Here is a 23,270-nt window from a genome sequence, read left to right on the forward strand (position 1 = left end):
GCAAAACGGAATTAGGACACCCACCTCATACATCTGCCTTAGGCAATTAGGTAGATTAAGATTCACGACCCTGTTCCCACGACTGTTGCTTACTAATATCTTGCAAATATTAGTCACAAGAAGATATATCGAGCAGTTTGACAAATATTCACAGCACTGATCTATATATGTATGAGTATTCATTAGTTCATCTGGACTGAGAGCTCGAGGTCAAAATGTGTCTGTACGAAAAATGATAAATATATAACTCTAAGGCCAACGCACACAAAACTTTTATTTGCCGACGAATTCTATTGAGAAACTTTTTATCCGCAAAACTGACCTACCGGTAAATCATAGCGAATGGAGAGTCGTTGAGGTATCGGCCAGCGTGCGCTTGAGGGCTATTTTTAGGGCGTTTTAGCTCGTGGTCGTTGCTGGATCTCTTTCGAGTACAAAATTTGCCAACAAGCTCGTACTTAAAAACCCGGCGACTACGAGTTTTGGCTGATGGCGTGAGCAAACAACTCGCGAATGACGTTTCTCGTGCTTGTAATTGCAGTCGCTACTAAAACATCCTTTTACCACCATTTGTGCGGGCACATTTGACATGGAACTTGTAGGCACTTAATCCAGATAAACTAAAGTTCATTCAAACGCTTGTGTATTTTTAACAGGTGAGCAGCGAGGGTCATGTGTATGGAGTTAATAGTGCGAAGATAATGTACGTTCGTCTTGGTATTACGCCAAGTCGTCCATTGGGAACGCATTGGAAGCAATTCATTGCACCACCATCCATAAATCACGTGGCATCTGGGCCTTTAGACATTTATTCCATTGATCAAAACGACAAGATTTATCACTTTACTGGTGAGATATTTCTTCATATTTTCTCTCGATAGATGATATTTAACAATTGGTCGCCAAAAGCGATTTGAATATAGTTTTGTAATCACCAAGCCTGGGGCGACTAGTTGTTTTAATATAAATTTCGAGGTGTTTCAAAAAATCAGCACAATTTCAAAAAAATTACAATCAAAAAGCTATACAGGTTGCTAGCACTTTTGATCAATCATTATGCAGGAAAATCAATAGTCACCACGAAATTTATACTAATAAGTATTATATGAATTAAGCGCATGAGAATACAGTAGAGTGTTGTATTTGCATCACAAGCAGTTATCACAGTGCGATAAGTTAGAATATTATATCTCAACTGTAAATCATCCAATCAGAAAGCTCGATTTGTACCACGTGATCAGTAAATTAATCATGGAGTTCCATCGAATTTTTTCACATTATGCTATAAAAGTCGAATACCCGGGTATTCGAGTTTGCGTGTACCACGCGTGAATGCCTCGCACACGACTCGAGGTTGTCAACAATTTCAAAATGGAGGCAAAAGAAGCCATTTCAGCTTTTGCGCTGCCTACACGTTGTTTCGATATAATATATAATTTGGGCGAAGCCCTCGGGATATATCTTCCCTTGGGGGTAATATTTCGTCGAATTCCCCTCGCTCCAGGTCTATAAATGATAATAAGTGCATAGTGATCAGTTTAGACAGAGTTGCAAGCAGTGGGGTAAGGGGGGAGGGGGTTATTTTATTTGTTAACATGATTGCGCTACGCTGCGTAGTAAGAAAGGTACGAGAATCGATTGATCCCATGCTTTGCCTGAATTATCGGGAAATACATGGAAGGCGTTGTGGTCATTTTAGTTCAAATAATGTTCCGCTACTGTTGCTTTTTATAACGGAAATATACCCCTTTTTTCAATGAGTGCCATTTATATCGCAATATCATATCATCGGACGTTCATTCGTTTCTTCTGTAAAGTGATTAGTTAATCCTTCAAATTTACAGTTAAAGTAGAAGTTTAGTTCGCAAGTGAACAAACGCTTTGCTTTCATTGTGTACTTTGATACTTTTTAAAATGCGTTGTAGCTATACTGTCGGAATATCTAACACCATATTAAGGTTCGCTACGCTTTCAACTGAACTAGAGTTTATCTTCAGAAAAATTTAAAACATGAGCAATTTGAACCTCGCATACTGGTACGAGAACGAGCAGAACCAATGCGCCGAACTGACTTAACGTCCTCTTTAAGCTTATCCTTTTCTTATCATGATGAAATTCGATTTGGAATTTTCCGTTCTTATTCTGTAACCATTAATGATGGAAACAGCGTAATTTTGATATCAATGTGTTTTTTTATTTCTCCAGGTTTACGATTCCCAGAGGAACGATACGCCATACTTCTAACGGACAAATTCCCGAAGGGAGGAATTGGCAAAATTACAGTCACGTTAGATCATCCAGATGTGAGATACAGTTTAACCGATTGCTCGTCCCCTGTGTGGATTCATCCAAGCACCGGCGAACTAAGCACATCAGTAGATGTTGATGAGACAAATGTGCATCTGGTAAATAACTCAAGGTTTTCTGTCAAAGCAACGATAGCGTCTGAGGAGGTTGTTGTTGCAGTTGTCATTTATGTGCTTCCACTTTATCATGGTGATGCTCTGTTATTGCCTGCATTGCAAGCTGTGCGGACAGGTCAAACAACTGCTCAATCTATCACCCTAAACTACGGTCCTACAGCTGAGATAACACCACAGCTACTGGACAGATCGCTGAAACAAATACCAGCTGATGATCCGATTGCTGGTAATGCTGTAGAGGCAACAACACAAGAAAGAACAGTACAACTGGTGGAAGTGATAATTATAGGATCATTTGGTGAGTAATTTTCCGTCCACTTCTTGTAGCAAGTGTACTGCAGGCGCATGATTGACTTTCTAGAGTTATATAGCCTTAGAGTATAAATTCGGGGGTGACCGACTATGAAGTTCACTGGGTCTCTGAAGTGATATAGTCACTGGTCTGAACAATTTTTGTTGTTGTTTTTCAAATAAGATATTTGAAATAATTCTATTTTTTTATGAAATTGTGCTGACTATTATTTGTAAACACCTCGAAATTTATACTAAAACAATTAGTCGCCTTAGGCTCGTTGATTACAAGCCACTTCACCTTCGGCTCAGTGAATATTGGCTTGTAATCACATCGGCGACCAATTGTTAAATAGACGGCCTCTATATGGTTACAGAAATGGGGGGATATATTGAATATGACTATGTATTTTTGGCATGATATTGTTCACCACTTGTTTTTTACCTATACCCAAACCTATCTTATTCCATATCTATAATATATGAGATTTTATGCATGGTAGGGTAGACCCACATGACAAAGAATTGTCACATATTTTTCTGTTCCCCCAAACTAAGTGTGTAATCTTTGTGGCTAGAAATAATTGACAAGTTTGTCAAAACCAACAAAGCTTCCCTTGATATTCAGCGTTTTGGATATAAAGTCGCTCGTATTTTGTTAAGAAATCGTAAATCCTTACACGTATCTTTGAGCGGACGTTTGGAGACATTCGTTCGATGGTGTTTAAAGGTCTGTCCACACGATCCAATTCACTTCTGACGTATGGGATGCAGTGTATTATCGATAAAGCCCTACTGAATTGGCTTCAGTGGATTTGTTGCCCACATTCATTGCAAGTCAACAGACCCTTAAACATCCAAGAGAAGTGAATTGGGTCCAACAAAATTGTATCGTGTGAACAGACCTTAAAAATATCATGTGATACAAATCGAGACAACAAATAAAGTTTCAGGTTGGATCACTCAAACTTGAGATGTAATTTATTTTGGACGTGTACTTATCTCATGCATGCAATAATAACCGTTGACCGTTTTATTTTTTGTATTTGCAGAAAACGAGTATGGCAGAGGAGCAGTTCAGGCTTTTTTCCATCTGCAAGACCTGTTCTCCCCAACCTATTTACAACATTTGATCGCCCAATCGGGTTGTCATGCAACAAACGAGGTCATAGACTGCCCAGCAGATGCTAAATATAGGCGAAGTGATGGAAGATGCAGTAATCTTAGGTTTCCCCAGGCTGGCGGAGCAGACACGCCTTACGTAAGACTATTAGAAGCGGTAAGTAGATTAATTTAACCGATAGTTTATTTATTATTACAAAGCTTTATATATGTATGAACAGGCTATAGGTTAAAGTAAAACCCACGCGTACGGCAGATCTTATCCAGGAATATTCTCGTCGAAATCAAACAATTTGTATCAATTATAGTTAACAATCGACTAATCGTTTTAGCATAAATTTCGAAGTCATAAAAAATTCTAATTCAAATTTCTTAGTTGAAAAACAACAACAAAAAGCTATAGTCCCCGACCAGTGACCATCACTTCAGAGAGACAGTGAATCTTGACCGATCAGAATGCAGGAAAATCAATAGTAACCTCGAAATTTATCTTTCACTTTTCACTCCCCCCCCCCCCCTAATCTACTAATCATTCAATCGCAGTCCTCACTGAAGCCCGTGTTACGCAGTCCTCACTGAAGCCGGTGTAATTTTCCTCGCAACTTGCATTGCAATTCTACTTCTTAGAGATTGTAGAGAGTGTAATGAAGGCAAAGTTTCGGTAGTTTTCAAGTTTACATCTCTGAAAAGAAGAATTGCATAGCACGTTGAAAGAAAAATTGTATCGTGTAACAGGCCTTATCATATTTGATCAAAGCTTTCATACTCAAGGCCATGCTTCCAAAGAATCCTCTAATCAAATGCTATACTTATTATCTTATTTACTCGTATACCATTTATCAAAATCCCTATAAATCTGCTACAATTCTTAGAGTTAGCTTTTTTGTCGGGGGACCCTAACTCCTTTCTTTAACTTGTCTACCGTGCAAGATTGTCTCGTCCTGCACTCCTATACTAACCAATCAAAACGCGTGTTTCATTGTAGTTATTATATAACGAGGGTTACTGTAATTTACTTGCTTTTGATATGTATATAGCACATATTTTGTAACGTATTAAAGGTCTCTTATTTTATACGTTAAATCCACACATGTTTTCCGGATAAAGAGTAACTAATTATCTGGAGCCGGTTGTATGGAAGCTGGATAGCGCTATTCACCGGATAGTGTTTCTTTTTCAATCGCTTTAAAATCGGCCATTGGGTATAGCTTTGATTAAATCTTAGTATTCCTAAATAGAGGATCCTCTTCAATAATTGTTGGTCCCAAAGATAAAATTTTATCGCTTTTCGAGCATTTTTAGAACGGTTGAAATAACCACTACCCAATGGATAGCGCTATCCACCTTTCATACAACCGGCTTTTATATACATGATTGAGAACGATTATATTCTTGGGGTGTGACGATTGAATTTTCTTGGGGTTTTTTCTTCCCAGATATACTATGATCCGGATGGCTTGAATGACCCTATCGGCTTCCCTGGACAAATAAATGCTCCAAACATTCCTTCGCCATATGCAGTGAGCAGAGATTTCATCAGAGACGAAGTAGCCTCGTCTGCTGACCCAAGTCTGACCCAAGCTGTGATGCAAATGGGACAATTTCTTGACCATGATTTGGATCTCTCAGCCGGGGGGGAAGGAAGCACAGCTTGCAACGCAATACCGTATGTATTTGATAATTTTTTTCTCCCAGTGACATTGCTAGAAGCTATAGACTGGTGGAGGGGGTGCATATTCATATATTTGTCTTATGCCCCACTGATTTGTTTTGATAGAGATTGTTTTTATAGAGACCGCAAGTTTAGCTTGAGTGACTGTTCTGGTGTCTTATATTCTGCGGTGGAATTTATTACACGAATACTAATCAGATTTATTATAAATTATGATAATTCATTAAACTCAAACTCCCAAGCGAATTTTTTAAATAACGCCGTATTGTTTTTCTCAGAGTGACTGGTGAATCAATTAATATAGATAAAAACCTTTGTTTTAGTTTGTTTTTAATTGTTCAAAAGGCGTTTAGCCTAAACGGTGGATAAGCCAAAGTTTAAAATTGTTCCAATAGATCTTGTGAATGACTGAACTTGCAATTTATGCCTTTGATATGTACTCTCATTGACAATTGAACTTTTTACATCGAAATTTTTCAGCTCAGTTGTTCAATAAATAGATCATTTTGTTTTCCATTTTGAACTTATTCACCGTTGAAGCTAAGCGCCTTTCGAACAACCGGCCCCTGGAGTATCAGGAATATAATTTTTACTTTTCTCTTCAGATGTGACGGATCTGCCGCCGATTTTGCATCGCCTTGCTACCCAATACTCCCGTTAGCCCACGGTCAACCTCCGTGCACACGATTTGTGAGATCTTCTGCAATGTGCCACAACTACTCGGTAGATACGAAAAGAGAGCAAGTTAACATCATAACAGCAGTCATTGATGGCAATAATGTCTACGGTTCGTCAGAAAACACAACTCTCCGCCTAAGAGATTTGGAAAGTAAGCATGCTAAGATATTAATCTTTATTTACATAATCTCTATGAATATTAAGTCAAGGTGCATGGAGGTCAAAGACTCCGATGACTAATCGACCTCGACAAATTTATTTCGACGGATTCCCCACCCATGCAGACCGAAAATACAGAGTTTCCTAGAAGAACCGAAAACCATTGAAATCACTTATAACAATGTAATACCTGGAGTTTGAATGCCCAATAAGCACGCTGTTGGGACCCCCAAGTGTATAAATGACATAAGCGTTCTTATGCATGATGACAGTAATTTTTTTTTCCAACAAATGATTTTTATTACCAATACACTTTACAAAAATATAGATTTACAATATTTGAATTTACAACTCAGCACCATGCCCTTCGACTGTTCGACAGTCCTTCCTCTCGTATACCCTAGCTTTCCGTTCTACTACACGGCCAAAAATTGATCAGGTTCTCGCATCAGGAGTGAACAATGTTGTGCTGCCCCCCTGGGAACAGTATTGTTAACAATGTTGTTGAAGCTTGTTGAATCATCAATGTTGATGCATATTGTTGTAACAAGTTGCAACAACATTGATGATTCAAAAAGCTTAAACAACATTGTTAACAATACTGTTCACTGGGTGCAGGACAACATTGTTCACTCCTGTTTTTAACAACTTGCATCAACATGATGATTTTTACGCGTGTAAACAGAATGATTTATTTTTAGACGACGTTGGACTGATGCGTGTATCTCTGCGCGATGGGCAAGAGTACTTGCCTGATAATCCCAATGACCCAATATGTATTGAAGGATGCTTCGAGGCTGGTGATCTGCGAGCCAATGAACAGCAAGGATTGACGTCATTCCATACTCTGTTTCTGAGAGAGCACAACCGCATTGCAAGAAAGCTTAAACAATTGAACAATCACTGGAGTGGCGAAATTATTTTCCAGGAAGCGAGGAAAATCGTTGGAGCTATTATACAAAAGATTGTATATCAAGATTATTTGCCGATTATTCTTGGTCCAGACGCGCTTCCTGCGTATACTGGACACGATGATAGTGTTAAACCAGACATATCCAACGCCTTTGCCTCTGCTGCGTATAGATTTGGACACAGTACCATCCGTTCAAGATTTGAACTCCTGGACAAATATTTTGAGCCAATCCTTCCGGCTGTAAAACTTCGTTTTTTGTTCTTCAATAATACAATCACGAGAACCTTGGGGATCGAACCAATATTGCTGGGGCTTGTCGGAAATGGTTCAGAAAAAGTTGACGTACACTTGACACCAGAGATCACGGAACATTTGTTTGAACGTGGAAACGAGCACGGAGAGAACCTTGCAGCGCTGAATCTACAGAGGTCCCGAGACCATGGTCTCCCTGGTTACAATGCATTCAGAAAATACTGCGGACTTCCGAGTGCAAGTAATTTTGATGAAACGAGTAATGAAATTACGGACAAAAACAACAGAGATATTTTGAAGCGGTTGTACGGCGATCCAAATTTAGTGGATCTGTGGTTAGCCGGTATCGCCGAGGCCCCAGTCCCAGGAGCAACCGTAGGTCCAACATTGCGATGCATCATACGCGAGCAGTTCCTACGTTCTAGAGATGGTGACCGTTTCTACTATGCAAATGACGGTGTTTTCACAGCAGAGCAACTTGTTCAGATCAGAAGAGCCAGCTTGTCTCGACTGTATTGTGATAATGTTGCTGGTATCGTGTCTATTCAAAAAGATGCATTTAGATCACCACAAGACGAAACTCCTCGAGTGGAGTGCGGTTCAATCAAAAGAATTTCACTTTGCAAGTGGAAAGGTAAATGTGGAATATCTTTTTTGTTTTTAAACAGGCCTTTATTAATCACATTAAAAGTTATTTTCGTGCAGTGAATAAACTAATAATGCGATATTGCTCGTACACTTAGGGTTTAATAGTGCTCGTGATTTTTAAAAATTCAATTTTAAAACGTCAACTCGTACTATTATTTCCGAGCTGTTTTCGCCATCGCATGATTAGCTTTAGGCTGTACTAATTAGACACGCGTTCATCACACAAAATCAGTAGAATTGCTTCTGAAACTTTTTTTACAATCCTAATTTGTAGAATGTGACAATGGCGCTAGCCCAACACGGCAGAATGGTGAGTGTGTTTGCATCTAGATGAAAGACTTTCTCAAAGGTAAGTACTCCGTTTCATGTTAATGCTTTACATATTGATGACATCAAAGTTAGTACATTTTAGTATAATTACAAAGGTGATTCTTCGTTTGTAAATTGAAGCCTTTAGTTGATCGCGCGACTTTGGATTATTATACGCGATTATCATCACCTAAGCCGGTTTTCAAAATGGCCATGCAATTTACGGATGAAAGGCCCTAATTAACTCAAGTTTTAGTTTAAACAGGTATTATAAACAAGATTAGAAGCGAAGTGCGTATCATAATTGAGTCATTGTTAAGTTGATTTTGTACAACAAAGTGTACTTCGATATTCATATCATGGGCTATTTAATTGAATTCAGTTTTCACATGAAATAAAGAATTATCAAGCTGAGGTTTGTGGTTATCAACCGAAGCCGAACAACAAACTTAAGCTTGATAATTCTTCATTTCATGTGAAAACTGAATTCAATAATTGTTTATTATTGATTTGAAAGAATGAGCATTACAACTTTATTTGATGCACATTTCTTCCGCTTCCTTTTCGCCATTGCTATGACGTCAAACGTGGAATTATAACGTGGGATTTATCACACGTTATGACGTGATAGCGTGCAAGAAAAAAGTCCATCGCAATTATCGCGATTACCCGAAAATGTGTTTTTTCATGGTACTAATTCACAATTAGCATGCTGATCCGTTATAATTTCCTTACATGAAGTAAAACACGCAATCATGATTAAAAAATCGTTATTGATGTCATGTATAACATGTATTTTATACACGCCTAAAAACTCTAAGCCTGCGGTTTATCAGCATGGAACATTGTTGTGCTGCCATTATTGTTCACACTTGTCAACAACATTGAACAATATTGTTGAAAATGAATATTGTTCAATGTTAATAACAACTCTGAACAATGTCGGCAGCACAACATTGTTCCTTCCATTGTTCCGTCATGGCTATTAGCCAATCAGAGGCTGTGAATTATTTTCAATATGTAATAATGTATATTATCAAGTTATTTTTTCTCACCCTGACTCTTTTTTCTTCACAGAATGATCCAGGAACATATGTAAGACATTACTTTTTAAAGCATTTTCTATAATCAAGTAATTTCTAGTGCAATATTTGTTAGATAGGTTTTTAAACTCAATGAAAACGGAATTGTTAACAGTTAACCATTCTCTTTTACTGTAATTTTAAATATTTTTTGCAGTTATAATCAAGTGTATTTCTATATATCAACGATTTGTGTAATAATTGTAGTTAGTCGACTGTAAGGCACTTTAGTAATGTATATATTCTAAAATATATATCAACTAAGATTGTGACTCTTAATTATATTCAGTTACCAAATCAGCACCAGTTTGGATAGTTTCTTTTTGAGCTTGAACAACGAAATGTAGATAAGAGTAGATAAAATTGTACGAGTTTAGAGTTCTTGCAATCGTTCCCTGATAGCAGATTTGCTTTCTCTGATGATGACGGGACAAAGATGCGAAGCATGCGCAAATTTATTACCACGTATTCGAGGGTTTTGGACCATTATATACAGTGTGTATAAAAAAATTCGAATCCAACTTTGACAAGCTGCTGTGTATAAAATACTAAAGTAAACGATATAATTTTACATGGCAACAAAGATTAGCTTATTTAGTTTGCGATTATACCGTTCTTATATCGACACGACCAAAACTGGCCGAGTTATCGTCTTTTAAAAATTGTTGCTCGAAATAAAATTTTTCCGCCGATGGGAATTCGAGATGAGACCTCCAGACAAAAGAAAATGCAAATTTAAATAATGGAGGCAATGTTTTCTTCAAACTTCTATCGTTGAACATTGACTAAGCAGAATTTTTGAGACAAATTTGCGTTTTAGTTTTCAGTAATGATTAGATTTTAAAACCCTTTGGGATTAATTTTCAAAAAAACAAACGACCAGTTCCCATCGGCGGAAAATTGTGATTTTTATGAACTTTTTTTGTCGAACCAGTACTTCTTCATTCTTCAACTAAATTACACGTACAACGTGTCATTTGAAGAGGAATAAATGAACTTAACAATGGTGCAAAAATCAACCAAATTCGTCAAATATATTTTGCATTATTACACGCAAAATTTCGATTCGAATTTTTTTTATACACCCTGTATATAGAAATCCTCGTTCATGCATTATTTTTCGAAATTTGAATTTTTTAATCACATTATCTTATCTGTTCGTATTTTAGTTATTTCTAGTTATTTTCTTATTTAAAGAATATAGTTCCAGTTAGTTTCGAAATTTTGAAAAATTGACCAATAATGAAAGTTCACAGATAATAACAGTCAATAAAACCGCCAGAAAGCTCTCTTTGTCCTGTCATATTTTATCCTTGTGTCAAAATTTTATTTCGTTTCAATTTTTTCCTGCAATATTTTACCTCGCGTACAATTTTTTTTTATCAAAATGCTCAAAATACTCAACATGCCCAAAATGATGTAAAATGTCTAAAATGCCCCAAAATGCCTAAAATTACCTAAAATTCTGTTAAATACCTAAAATGCACAAAAATGGCTAAAACGCAGCAAAATTCATAACATGCCTTAAAATCACCCAAAATGCCAAAAAGGCCTCAAAATACCTAAGATGCCCAAAATCTTGTAAAATGTCCCTAAGTGTTTAAAATGGCATAAAATGTCATCAATGGCTTAAACACGCCAAAATCCATAACAAGCCCTAAAATCAGCCGAAGTGCCAAAAATGCCCCAAAACACTCAAAAAGCCTAAAATTGCCTAAAATACCATTAAATACCAAAATACCTAAAATGCGCCAAAATGTCAAAAATGCCCCAAAATACCCAAGATACTCAAAATCCTCTGAAATGTCCCAAAATGTTTAATGACTTAAACGTGCCTAAATTGCTGAGACGCACCAAAATCCATAAAATACACTAGTATGCCCTAAAAGACCCCAAAATTACTAAAATTACCTAAAATGCCATAAATAGCTAAAATCCGCAAAAATGGCTAAATCGCGCCAAAATCCATAGCATGTCCTAAAATCACCCGAAATGCCAAAAATCCCCAAAATACTCAAAATGCTCAAAATGATGTAAAATGTCTGAAAGGCCTAAAGTCCGTTAAATCACCCAATGTGCCTAAAATGCACTAAATCACCAAAAAATTCCTAAACACACTAAAATGCGAAAAATGCATTAAAATACCCAAAATGCAGTAAATGTCCCAAAATGCCTAAAAGCTCCAAAATGCTTACAATTACCTAAAATGCCATTAAATACCTAAAATGCACCAAAATTGTTAAAATGCGCCAAAATCCATAACATGCCCTAAAATCACCTGTCATGCCAAAAATGCCCCAAAATACTCAACATGCCAAAAATAATGTAAAATGCCTAAAATGCCCCAAAATGCCTAAAATTACCTAAAATGCTGTCAAATACCAAAAATGCGCAAAAATAGCTAAAACGCGCTAGAATCTATAACATGCTCTAAAATCACCCAAAATGCCAAAAATGCCCCAAAATACCTAAGATGCTCAAAATCTTGCAAAATGTCTCAAAACGCTTAAAATGGCTGAAACGCACCAAAAGCCGAAAAATGCCCTAAAATCGCCCAAAATGCCTAAAACATGCCAAAATGGCTAAAATGGCCTAAAGTCTGTTAAATAACCCAATGTGCCTAAAATGCACTAAATCAGCACAAAATACCTAAACACACACAAAAACGCAACAAATGCATTAAAATACTCAAAATGCTGTAAAATGTCCCGAAATGGCCCAAAATGCCTAATATTGCCTAAAATAACATTACATACCAAATGTGCGGAGAAATAACTAAAAAGCGCCAAAATCCATGACATGCCCTAAAATCACCCGAAATGCCAAAAATGCCCCAAAATACTCAAAATCCCAATATGAGGTAAAATATCTAAAATGCCCCAAAATGCCTAAAATTACCCAAAAAGCTAAAATGCTGTTAAATGCCTGAAAGCCGCAAAAATGGCTAAAACGCGCTAAAAACCATAACATACCCTAAAATCACCCAAAATGCCAAAAATTCCCCGAAATACCTAAGGTACCTAAGATCTTGTAAAACGTCTAAAAATGTTTAAAATGGCACAAAATATCATCAATGGCTTAAACACGCCAAAATCCATAACATGCCTAAAATCACCGAAAATGCCCAAAATGCCCCAAATTCCTCAAAATGATGTAAAATGTCTAAAATAGCCTGAAGTCTGTTAAATCACCCAATGTGAATAAAATGCACAAAATCAGCAAAAAATTCTTAAACACACTAAAATGCTAAAAATGAATTAAAAATGCCAAAAATGCCCCAAAACACTCAACTTGCCTAAAATGATGTAAAATTTCTAAAATGCTTAAAATTACCTAAAATGCCATTAAATACCTAAAATGCACCAAAATTGTTAAAATGCGCCAAAATCCATAACATGCCCTAAAATCACCTGTCATGCCAAAAATGCCCCAAAATACTCAACATGCCAAAAATGTAAAATGCCTAAAATGCCCCAAAATGCCTAAAATTACCTAAAATGCTGTCAAATACCAAAAATGCGCAAAAATAGCTAAAACGCGCTAGAATCTATAACATGCTCTAAAATCACCCAAAATGCCAAAAATGCCCCAAAATACCTAAGATGCTCAAAATCTTGCAAAATGTCTCAAAACGCTTAAAATGGCTGAAACGCACCAAAAGCCGAAAAATGCCCTAAAATCGCCCAAAATGCCTAAAACATGCCAAAATGGCTAAAATGGCCTAAAGTCTGTTAAATAACCCAATGTGCCTAAAATGCACTAAATCAGCACAAAATACCTAAACACACAAAAAACGCAACAATGCATTAAAATACTCAAAATGCTGTAAAATGTCCCGAAATGGCCCAAAATGCTAATATTGCCTAAAATACATTACTACCAAATGTGCGGAGAATAAACTAAAAAGCGCCAAAATCCATGACATGCCCTAAAATCACCCGAAATGCCAAAAATGCCCCAAAATACTCAAAATCCCAATATGAGGTAAAATATCTAAAATGCCCCAAAATGCCTAAAATTACCCAAAAAGCTAAAATGCTGTTAAATGCCTGAAAGCCGCAAAAATGGCTAAAACGCGCTAAAAACCATAACATACCCTAAAATCACCCAAAATGCCAAAAATTCCCCGAAATACCTAAGGTACCTAAGATCTTGTAAAACGTCTAAAAATGTTTAAAATGGCACAAAATATCATCAATGGCTTAAACACGCCAAAATCCATAACATGCCTAAAATCACCGAAAATGCCCAAAATGCCCCAAATTCCTCAAAATGATGTAAAATGTCTAAAATAGCCTGAAGTCTGTTAAATCACCCAATGTGAATAAAATGCACAAAATCAGCAAAAAATTCTTAAACACACTAAAATGCTAAAAATGAATTAAAAATGCCAAAAATGCCCCAAAACACTCAACTTGCCTAAAATGATGTAAAATTTCTAAAATGCTTAAAATTACCTAAAATGCCATTAACTACCTAAAATGCACAAAAATGGTTAAAAAACGCCAAAATCCATGACATGCCCTAGAGTCACCCAAAATGCCAAAAATACCCCGAGATACTCAACATGCCTTAAGTGATGTAAAATTTCTAAAATGCTGAAAATTACCTAAAATGCCATTAAATACCTAAACTGCGCTAAAATGGCTTAAACGCGCCAAAATCCATAACATGCCCTAAAATCACCTGAAATGCCAAAAATGCCCCAAGATATCTAAGATGCCCAAATTCATGTAAAACGTCCCAAAATGTTTAAAATGGCATAAAATGTCATTAATGGCTTTAACGCGCCAAAGTCCATAACAAGCCCTAAAATCATCCGAAATGCCAAAAATTCCCCAAAGTACTCAAAATAACCAATATGATGTAAAATGTCTAAAATGCCCCAAAATGCCTAAAATGATCTAAACTTCTGTTAATTAAATACATCAAATGTGCAAATAAGGATTAAAACGTGCTAAAACCCATAACATGCCCAAAAATCACCCAAAATCCCAAAAATTGCTCAAAACACTCAACATGCCTAAAATATTAAATACCTAAAATGCACAAAAATGGCTAAAACGCGACAAAATCCATAACATGCCCTAAAATCACCCGAAATGCCAAAAATGCCCCCAAAACCCTAAGCTGACGAAAATCTTGTAAAACGTCCCAAAATGTTTAAAGTCACAAAAAATGTCATCCACGGCTTAAACGCGTCAAAACCCATAACATGCCCTAAAATCACCCGAAATGCCAAAAGTGCCCCAAAATACTCAAAATACCCAAAATGATGTAAAATTTCTAAAATGCTTAAAATTACCTAAAATACCATTAAATACCAGAAATGCACCAGAATGGCTAAAAAGCGCCAAAATCCATAACATGCCCTAAAATCAGCCAAAATGCCAAAAGTGCCCCAAAATACTCAAAATGCCCAAAATGATGTAAAATGTCTAAAATGCCTCAAAGTGCCTAAAATTACCTAAAGCGCCATTAAATACCTAAAATGCGCAAAAATGGCTAAGACACGCCAAAATCCATAACATGCCCTAAAATCACCCAATTATGCCAAAAATGCCCCAAAATACTCAACATGCCTAACATGATGTAAAATTTCCAAAATGCTCAAGATTACCTAAAATGCCATTAAATACCTAAAATGTACAAAAATGGCTAAAACGCGCCAAAATCCATAACATGCCCTAAAATCAGCCATAAAGCAAAAAAGTCCCAAATTACCTAAGCTGCCAAAAATTTTGTAAAACGTCCCAAAATGTTTAAAATCGCATAAAATGTCATCCATGGCTTAAACGCGCCAAAACCCATAACATGCCCTAAAATCACCCGAAATGCCAAAAGTGCCCTAAAATACTCAAAATGCCCAATATGATGTAAAATGTCTAAAATGCCCCAAAATGCCTACAATTACCTAAAATGCTTTTAAACACCTCAAATGTGCAAAAATGGCTAAAACACGCCAAAATCCATAACATGCCCTAAAATCACTCGAAATGCCAAAAATGCCGAGATATACTATTGCTTGAGTCAGGATTCAAGGCAGGACTCGAGCCAGGACTCGAGCCAGGACTCGAGCCAGGACTCGAGTCAAGGACTCGAGTCAAGGACTCGAGTCAACTAACCTTTCTCACGCAGTGCGACCAATCCGCCATATTTGGATGACATATAGTTGATTTTATAATAAATCATTTTATGAAATAAAAATTGGGGGTAACATAACTCGTAACCAACAGGTAATTGCTGTCCAAAATATCGGATGCGAATCGTTAATTTTCATTTCTGACCATGGCATGGAGAATAAAAACACATTGTGTTTCTATTATCCATCGTTTTAACTTTCAAATCTTTACGATTTAATGGTGCATGCACCGTAATGGTAAAAGAATTAGCCTTTCTAACGCTATGCGACCAATACAATGTTGCTGACTAACTAGAAGTTTTGCAAAGTTCTGTTTTTGAATTCATTTAGCGATTTAAAAATTGTGGACTCAAAAAATGGTATCATAAATAATCACATTTAACGAATTCGGAAAAATTCTAGTCTACTTAAAACCTGCCGCACACGAGAGCGACTAGCCGAGCTAATAATCACTCGTGGCTGTTGGCGTAAGCAAATTTTTCTCCTGTGCGGACAAATTTTAAGCGCTTTTGTTCATTCGTGGCACTTTATTCTGGAACGAATGAACAAAAGCGCTTAAAATTTGTCCGCACACGGGAAGAACCGTTGAACTGGGAAGAACCCGCTTACGCCAACAGGCACGCGGGAAAGATGGCAATAGAAGTTTCCATCAGCAAGACGTAGGTGAGTCATTAAATCGGAGCTTGTCGGCTCGAGTCCTTGGCTCGAGTCCTGACTCGAGTCCTGGCTCGAGTCCTGACTTGAGTCCTGACTTGAATCCTGCCTCGATATTTAGGTACCCTCAAAAATGCCCCAAAATACTCAACATGCCTAAAATGATGTAAAATTTCTAAAATGTCTAAAATGCCCCAAAATGCCTAAAATTACTTAAAATGCCATTAAATCCATAAAATGCACAAAAATGGTTAAAACACGCTAAAATCCATAAAATGCCCTAAAATTACCCAAAATGGCAAAAATGCCCCAAATTACCTAAGATGCCCAAAATCTTGTAAAACGTCCTAAAATGTTTAAAATGGCATAAAAAGTCATTAATGGCTTAAACGCGCCAAAATCCATAACATGCCCTAAAATCACCCGATATGCCAAAAATGCCCCAAAATACTCAAAATGCCCAAAATGAAGTAAAATGTGTAAAATAGCCTAAAGTCTGTTAAGTCACCCAATATGCCTAAAACGAGCAAGAATGGGTAAAAATGGCTTAAAATGCGTTAAATCATTCAATATACCTATTAATGAACTAAATCACCACAAAAAACAAAAAACACTTTAAAATGGGAAAAAAAATTTAAATCATCCAAATGCGGTAAAATGTTCCAAAATGCCTAAAATTCACCAAAATACTCAAAATGCCCAAATGATGTAAAATGTCTAAAATGGCCTAAAGTCCGTTAAATCACCCAATATGCCTAAAATGCACTAAATCACCAAAAATTCTTAAAAACACTAACTGAAAATGGCTAAAAATGCATTAAAACATCCAAAATGCGGTAAATGTCCCAAAATGCCTAAAATGCCCGAAAATGCTTAAAATTACCTAAAATTTCATTAAATACCTAAACTGCAAAAATATGGCTAAAACGGACCAAAATTCATAACATGCCCTAAAATCACTCGAAATGCTTAAATTTACCTAAAATCCATTAAATACCTAAAATATACGAAAATGGTTAAAATGCGCCAAAATCCATAACATGCCCTAAAATCAGCCGATATGCCGAAAATGCTCAAAATACTCTAAATGCCCAAAATGATGTAAGATATCTAAAATGCCCCAAAATGCCTAAAATTACCGAAAATGCGCAAAAATGGCTGAAACGCGCTAAAATCCATAAATGCCCTAAAATCAAACGAAATGCCAAAAATGCTCCGAGGTACTCAAAATCCCCAAAATGATGTAACATGCCTAAAATGCCCCCATATACCTAAAATTACCTAAAATGCTGTTAAATACCTAAAATGCGCAAAAATGGCTAAAACGCGCTAAAATCCATTACAAGTCCAAAAATCACCCAAAATGCCAAAAATGCGCCAAAATACCTAAGATGCCCAAAATCTTGAAAAACGTCTTAAAATGTTTATAGTGGCATAAAATGTCATCAAATACCTAAAATTGCACAAAAATTATGTAAAATGTCTAAAATGCTCCCAAATGCCAAAAATTATCTAAAATGCTGTTAAATACCTAAAATGCGCAAAAATAGCTAAAACGCGCTAAAATTCATAACATGCCCTAAAATCAGCCGAAATGCTAAAAATTCCCCAAAATACTCAACATGCCTAAAATGATGTAAAATTTCAAAAATGCTTAAATTACCTAAAATGCCATTAAATACCTAAAATGCACAAAAATGGCTAAAAAGCGCCAAAATCCATAACATGCCCTAAAATCACCCGAAATGCCAAAAATGCCCCCAAAATACTCAAAATGCCCAAAATGATGCAAAATGTCCCAAAATGTTTAAAATGGCATAAAATATTATCAAATGCCTAAAACTTGCCTAAATGGCTGAAATACACCAAAATCCCTAAAGTGCCAAGAACGTACCAAAATGGCCTAAAATGCACTAAATCACGACAAAGTACCTAAGACGCCGTAGAATGCGAAAAATGCTTCAAAATATCCCAAATTCGGTAAAATGTCCCAAAATGCCCAAAAATGCCCCAAAATACCTAAAATTACCTAAAATGCCATAAACACGTTTTAGGCCATGTTAGCCATTTTAGCATGTTTTTGGCATTTCGGGTGATTTTAGAGCATGTTATGGATTTTGGCGTATTTAAGCCATTGATGACATTTTATGCCATTTTAAACATTTTTGGACGTTTTACAAGATTTTAGGCATCTCAGGTATTTTGAGCACATTTTTGGCATTTTGGGTGATTTAAGGGTATGTTATAGTTTTTAGCACGTTTAAGCGATTTTTGCAGCTTTCGGGTATTTAACAGCATTTTAGGAAATTTTAGTATTATGGGTCATTTTAGACATTTTACATCATTTTGGGCTTTTTTAGTATTTCGGGTCATTTGTGGCATTTCGGGTGATTTTAGGGCATGTTATGGATTTTGGCACGTTTAAGCCATTGATGACATTTTATACCATTTTAAAAATTTTGGGACGTTTTACAAGATTTTGGGCATCTTAGGTATTTTGGGAGCATTTTTGGCATTTCAGGTGATTTTAGGGCATGTTATGGATTTTAGCTCGTTTTAGCCATTTTTGCGCATTTTAGGTATTTAACAGCATTTTAGGTAATTTTAGGAATTTTGGGGCATTTTAGACATTTTACATCATTTTGGGCATGTTGAGCATTTTGAGCATTTGGGCATTTCGGGTGATTTTAGGCCATGTTATGGATTTTGGCGTGTTTAAGCCAGTGATGACATTTTATGCCATTTTAAACATTTTTGGACGTTTTACAAGATTTTAGGCATCTTAGGTATTTTGGGATATTTTTAACATTTTGGGTGATTTTAGGGCATGTTATGGATCTTAGTGCGTTTTAGCTATTTTTGCGTATGTTAGGTATTTAAAAGCATTTTTGGTAATTTTAGGTATTTTGGGGCATTTTCAGCATTTTGGGTGATTTTAGAGTATGTTATGGTTTTTAGCGCGTTTTAGCCATTTTTGCGGCTTCCATGTATTTAACAGCATTTTAGGTAATTTTAGGCATTTTGGGACATTTTAGACATTTCACATAATTTTGGCATTTTTAGTATTTTGGGGCATTTTTGGCATTTCGGATGATTTTAGGGCATGTTACGGATTTCGGCGCGTTTAAGCCTTTGATTGACATTTTATGCCATTTTAAACATTTTGGGACGTTTTACAAGATTTTAGGTATCTCAGGTATTTTGGGCACATTTTTGGCATTTACGGTGATTTTAGGGTATGTTATAGTCTTTAGCGCGTTTTAGCGATTTTTGCGGCTTTCAGGTGTTTAACAGCATTTCAGGTAATTTTAGGCATTTTGGGGCATTTTAGACATTTTACATCATTTTGGGCATTTTGAGTATTTTGGGTCATTTTTGGCATTTCGGGTGATTTTAGGGCATGTTATGGACTTTGGCGCGTTTAAGCCTTTAATGACATTTTAAGCAATTTTAAACATTTTGGAACGTTTTACAAGATTTTGGGCATCTTAGGTATTTTGGGGCATTTTTGGCATTTCGGGTGATTTTAGGGCATGTTATGCATTTTGGCCCGTTTTGGCCATTGATGACATTTTATACCATTTTAAAAATTTTGGGACGTTTTACAAGATTTTGGGCATCTTAGGTATTTTGGGAGCATTTTTGGCATTTCAGGTGATTTTAGGGCATGTTATGGATTTTAGCTCGTTTTAGCCATTTTTGCGCATTTTAGGTATTTAACAGCATTTTAGGTAATTTTAGGAATTTTGGGGCATTTTAGACATTTTACATCATTTTGGGCATGTTGAGCATTTTGAGCATTTGGGCATTTCGGGTGATTTTAGGCCATGTTATGGATTTTGGCGTGTTTAAGCCAGTGATGACATTTTATGCCATTTTAAACATTTTTGGACGTTTTACAAGATTTTAGGCATCTTAGGTATTTTGGGATATTTTTAACATTTTGGGTGATTTTAGGGCATGTTATGGATCTTAGTGCGTTTTAGCTATTTTTGCGTATCTTAGGTATTTAAAAGCATTTTTGGTAATTTTAGGTATTTTGGGGCATTTTCAGCATTTTGGGTGATTTTAGAGTATGTTATGGTTTTTAGCGCGTTTTAGCCATTTTTGCGGCTTCCATGTATTTAACAGCATTTTAGGTAATTTTAGGCATTTTGGGACATTTTAGACATTTCACATAATTTTGGCATTTTTAGTATTTTGGGGCATTTTTGGCATTTCGGATGATTTTAGGGCATGTTACGGATTTCGGCGCGTTTAAGCCTTTGATTGACATTTTATGCCATTTTAAACATTTTGGGACGTTTTACAAGATTTTAGGTATCTCAGGTATTTTGGGCACATTTTTGGCATTTACGGTGATTTTAGGGTATGTTATAGTCTTTAGCGCGTTTTAGCGATTTTTGCGGCTTTCAGGTGTTTAACAGCATTTCAGGTAATTTTAGGCATTTTGGGGCATTTTAGACATTTTACATCATTTTGGGCATTTTGAGTATTTTGGGTCATTTTTGGCATTTCGGGTGATTTTAGGGCATGTTATGGACTTTGGCGCGTTTAAGCCTTTGATGACATTTTAAGCAATTTTAAACATTTTGGAACGTTTTACAAGATTTTGGGCATCTTAGGTATTTTGGGGCATTTTTGGCATTTCGGGTGATTTTAGGGCATGTTATGCATTTTGGCCCGTTTTGGCCATTCTTGTGCATTTCAGGTATTTAATGGCATTTTAGGTAATTTTAAGCATTTTAGAAATTTTACATCATTTTAGGCATGTTGAGTATTTTAGGGCATTTTTGGCATTTCGGCTCAATTTAGGTAATTTTAGGTATTTCAGGGCATTTTAGACATTTTACATAATTTTGGGCATTTTGAGTATTTTGGGGTATTTTTGGCATTTCAGGTGATTTTAGGGCATTTTATGGATTTTTGCGCGTTTAAGCCTTTGATGACATTTTATGCCATTTTAAACATTTTAGGACGTTTTACAAGATTTTAGGCATGTTAGGTATTTTGGGATATTTTTGGCATTTCGGGTGATTTTAGGGCATGTTATGAATTTTGGCGCATTTTAGCCATTTTTGTGCATTTTGGGTATTTAATGGCATTTAGGTAATTTTAAGCATTTTTGAAATTTTACATCATTTTAGGCATGTTGAGTATTTTGGGGCATTTTTGGCATTTCGGCTGAATTTAGGGCACGTTATGGATTTTGGCGTGTTTTAGATATTTTTGTGCAGTTTTGGTGTTTAATGGCATTTAAGTAATTTTAAGCATTTTAAAAATTTTACATCATTTTAGGCATGTTGAGTATTTTTGGGCATTTTTGGCATTTTGGGTGATTTTAGGGCATGTTACGTATTTTCGCACGTTCTAGCCATTTTTGCCCATTTTAGGTATTTAACAGAATTTTAGGTAGTTTTAGGCATTTTGAGGCATTTTTCGCATTTGGCATATTTTGAAGCACTTTTCGCATTCTACTGCGTTTTAGGTATTTTGTGGTGATTTAGTGCATTTTTGGCATATTGGGCGATTTAACGGATATTAGGGCATTTTAGACATTTTACACCATTTTGGGCATCGTGACTATTTTTTTGCATCTTTGGCATTTCAGGTGATTTAAGGGCATTTATGGATTTTAGTGCGTTTTAGCAATTTTTGCGCATTTTAGGTATCTAATGGAATTTTAAGTAATTTTAAGCATTTTGGGGCATTTTAGGAATTTTGGGACATTTACCGCATTTTGGGTATTTCGCGCCACACCTTTGTGGCATGTTACATGAAGTAGGTAATTAGTATAGCATGTTAGACTCACTTCCGGCGCTTTCGCGCGCTTTCTTACGTTCGTTGCCGTTCATACGAATTGCATTCGAAACAGACTTATCTTATACTAGAGATTATATTTGTGTCTTGAGTTATTCTTGTGTATTGGCGTTGATGCATTTTTCGCATTTTAGTGTGTTTAGGTATTTTGTTTTGAATTAGTGCATTTAAGGTGGCTCCATACTTGTGGATTTGATTTAAAATTTTAGCACGAGATTTCTTGGTAAGGAAAAGAAATTTCCCAGATATATTAACCAACATTCTAACAGTCAGAAATTGCCCATAAGCATGACGTCATCACCGTTGTTATGGTAACAATATCGAGTCAATATGGCCGACATTTTACCTATTCACGCATTTTACTCGAAAACAAGTTCGGTTACCACAATTTTTTATTTTATAAAAAGTTTTCTTACAAAAAAATGGAAAATATGAACCAGTTAAAAAAATTCTATAGAGCCAAAAAATTTCTATAACGAAAAATCACGTTTTATAATTTTTAATAATTTTGGCTCTATAGAATTTTTTTTAACTGGCTCATATTTTCTATTTTTTTGTAAGAAAACTTTTTATAAAATAAAAAATTGGGGTAACCGAACTTGTTTTCGAGTAAAATGCGTGAATAGGTAAAATGTCTGCCATATTGAATCGCCATTGTTACCATAACAACGGTAATGACGTCATGCTTATGGGCAATTTCTGACTGTTAGAATGTTGGTTAATATATCTGGGAAATTTCTTTTCCTTACCAAGAAATCTCGTGCTAAAATTTTAAATCAAAACCACAAGTTTTCAATATTTTAAAAATTTGTAGGGAGCCACCTTAAGGCATATTGGGTGATTTAACGGACTTTAAACCATTTTACATATTTTACATTATTTTGGGCATTTTGAGTTTTTTGGGGATTTTCTAATTTTGTATTTCGGGTGATTTTAAGGCATGCTATGGATTTTGGCGAGATTTAGCTATTTAAGCCATTTCAGGTAATTTTAGGCATATTGGGGCACTTCAGGGCACATTAGTGCATTTTATGGATTTTGGTGCGTTTCAGCAATTTAGGCACGTTTTATAGTCATTTATAGACATTTTATGTCACTTTAAACA

At 35.9% G+C, this 23,270-nt stretch overlaps 1 protein-coding gene across 2 annotated transcripts in view; it reads left to right on the top strand.

The window, feature by feature from the left end:
- LOC114519877 overlaps positions 1–9,850 on the top strand; it is a 30,580-nt gene extending 20,730 nt beyond the window's left edge. For both annotated transcript variants that reach the window (XM_028540058.1, XM_028540057.1), the window contains 8 exons: positions 657–849; positions 2,206–2,721; positions 3,767–3,993; positions 5,273–5,502; positions 6,114–6,337; positions 7,047–8,144; positions 8,433–8,507; positions 9,545–9,850. In XM_028540058.1, the coding sequence (XP_028395859.1) occupies positions 657–849; positions 2,206–2,721; positions 3,767–3,993; positions 5,273–5,502; positions 6,114–6,337; positions 7,047–8,144; positions 8,433–8,488 (2,544 nt within the window). In that variant the 3' untranslated portion in view covers positions 8,489–8,507; positions 9,545–9,850. The remainder of the gene's footprint in view (positions 1–656; positions 850–2,205; positions 2,722–3,766; positions 3,994–5,272; positions 5,503–6,113; positions 6,338–7,046; positions 8,145–8,432; positions 8,508–9,544) is intronic.
- The last annotated feature ends 13,420 nt before the right edge of the window (positions 9,851–23,270 follow it).

This window comes from Dendronephthya gigantea, unplaced genomic scaffold, assembly GCF_004324835.1.
Source record: "Dendronephthya gigantea isolate DGI-Jeju-01 unplaced genomic scaffold, DenGig_1.0 000014F, whole genome shotgun sequence".
NCBI classification, from domain to species: domain Eukaryota; kingdom Metazoa; phylum Cnidaria; class Anthozoa; order Malacalcyonacea; family Nephtheidae; genus Dendronephthya; species Dendronephthya gigantea.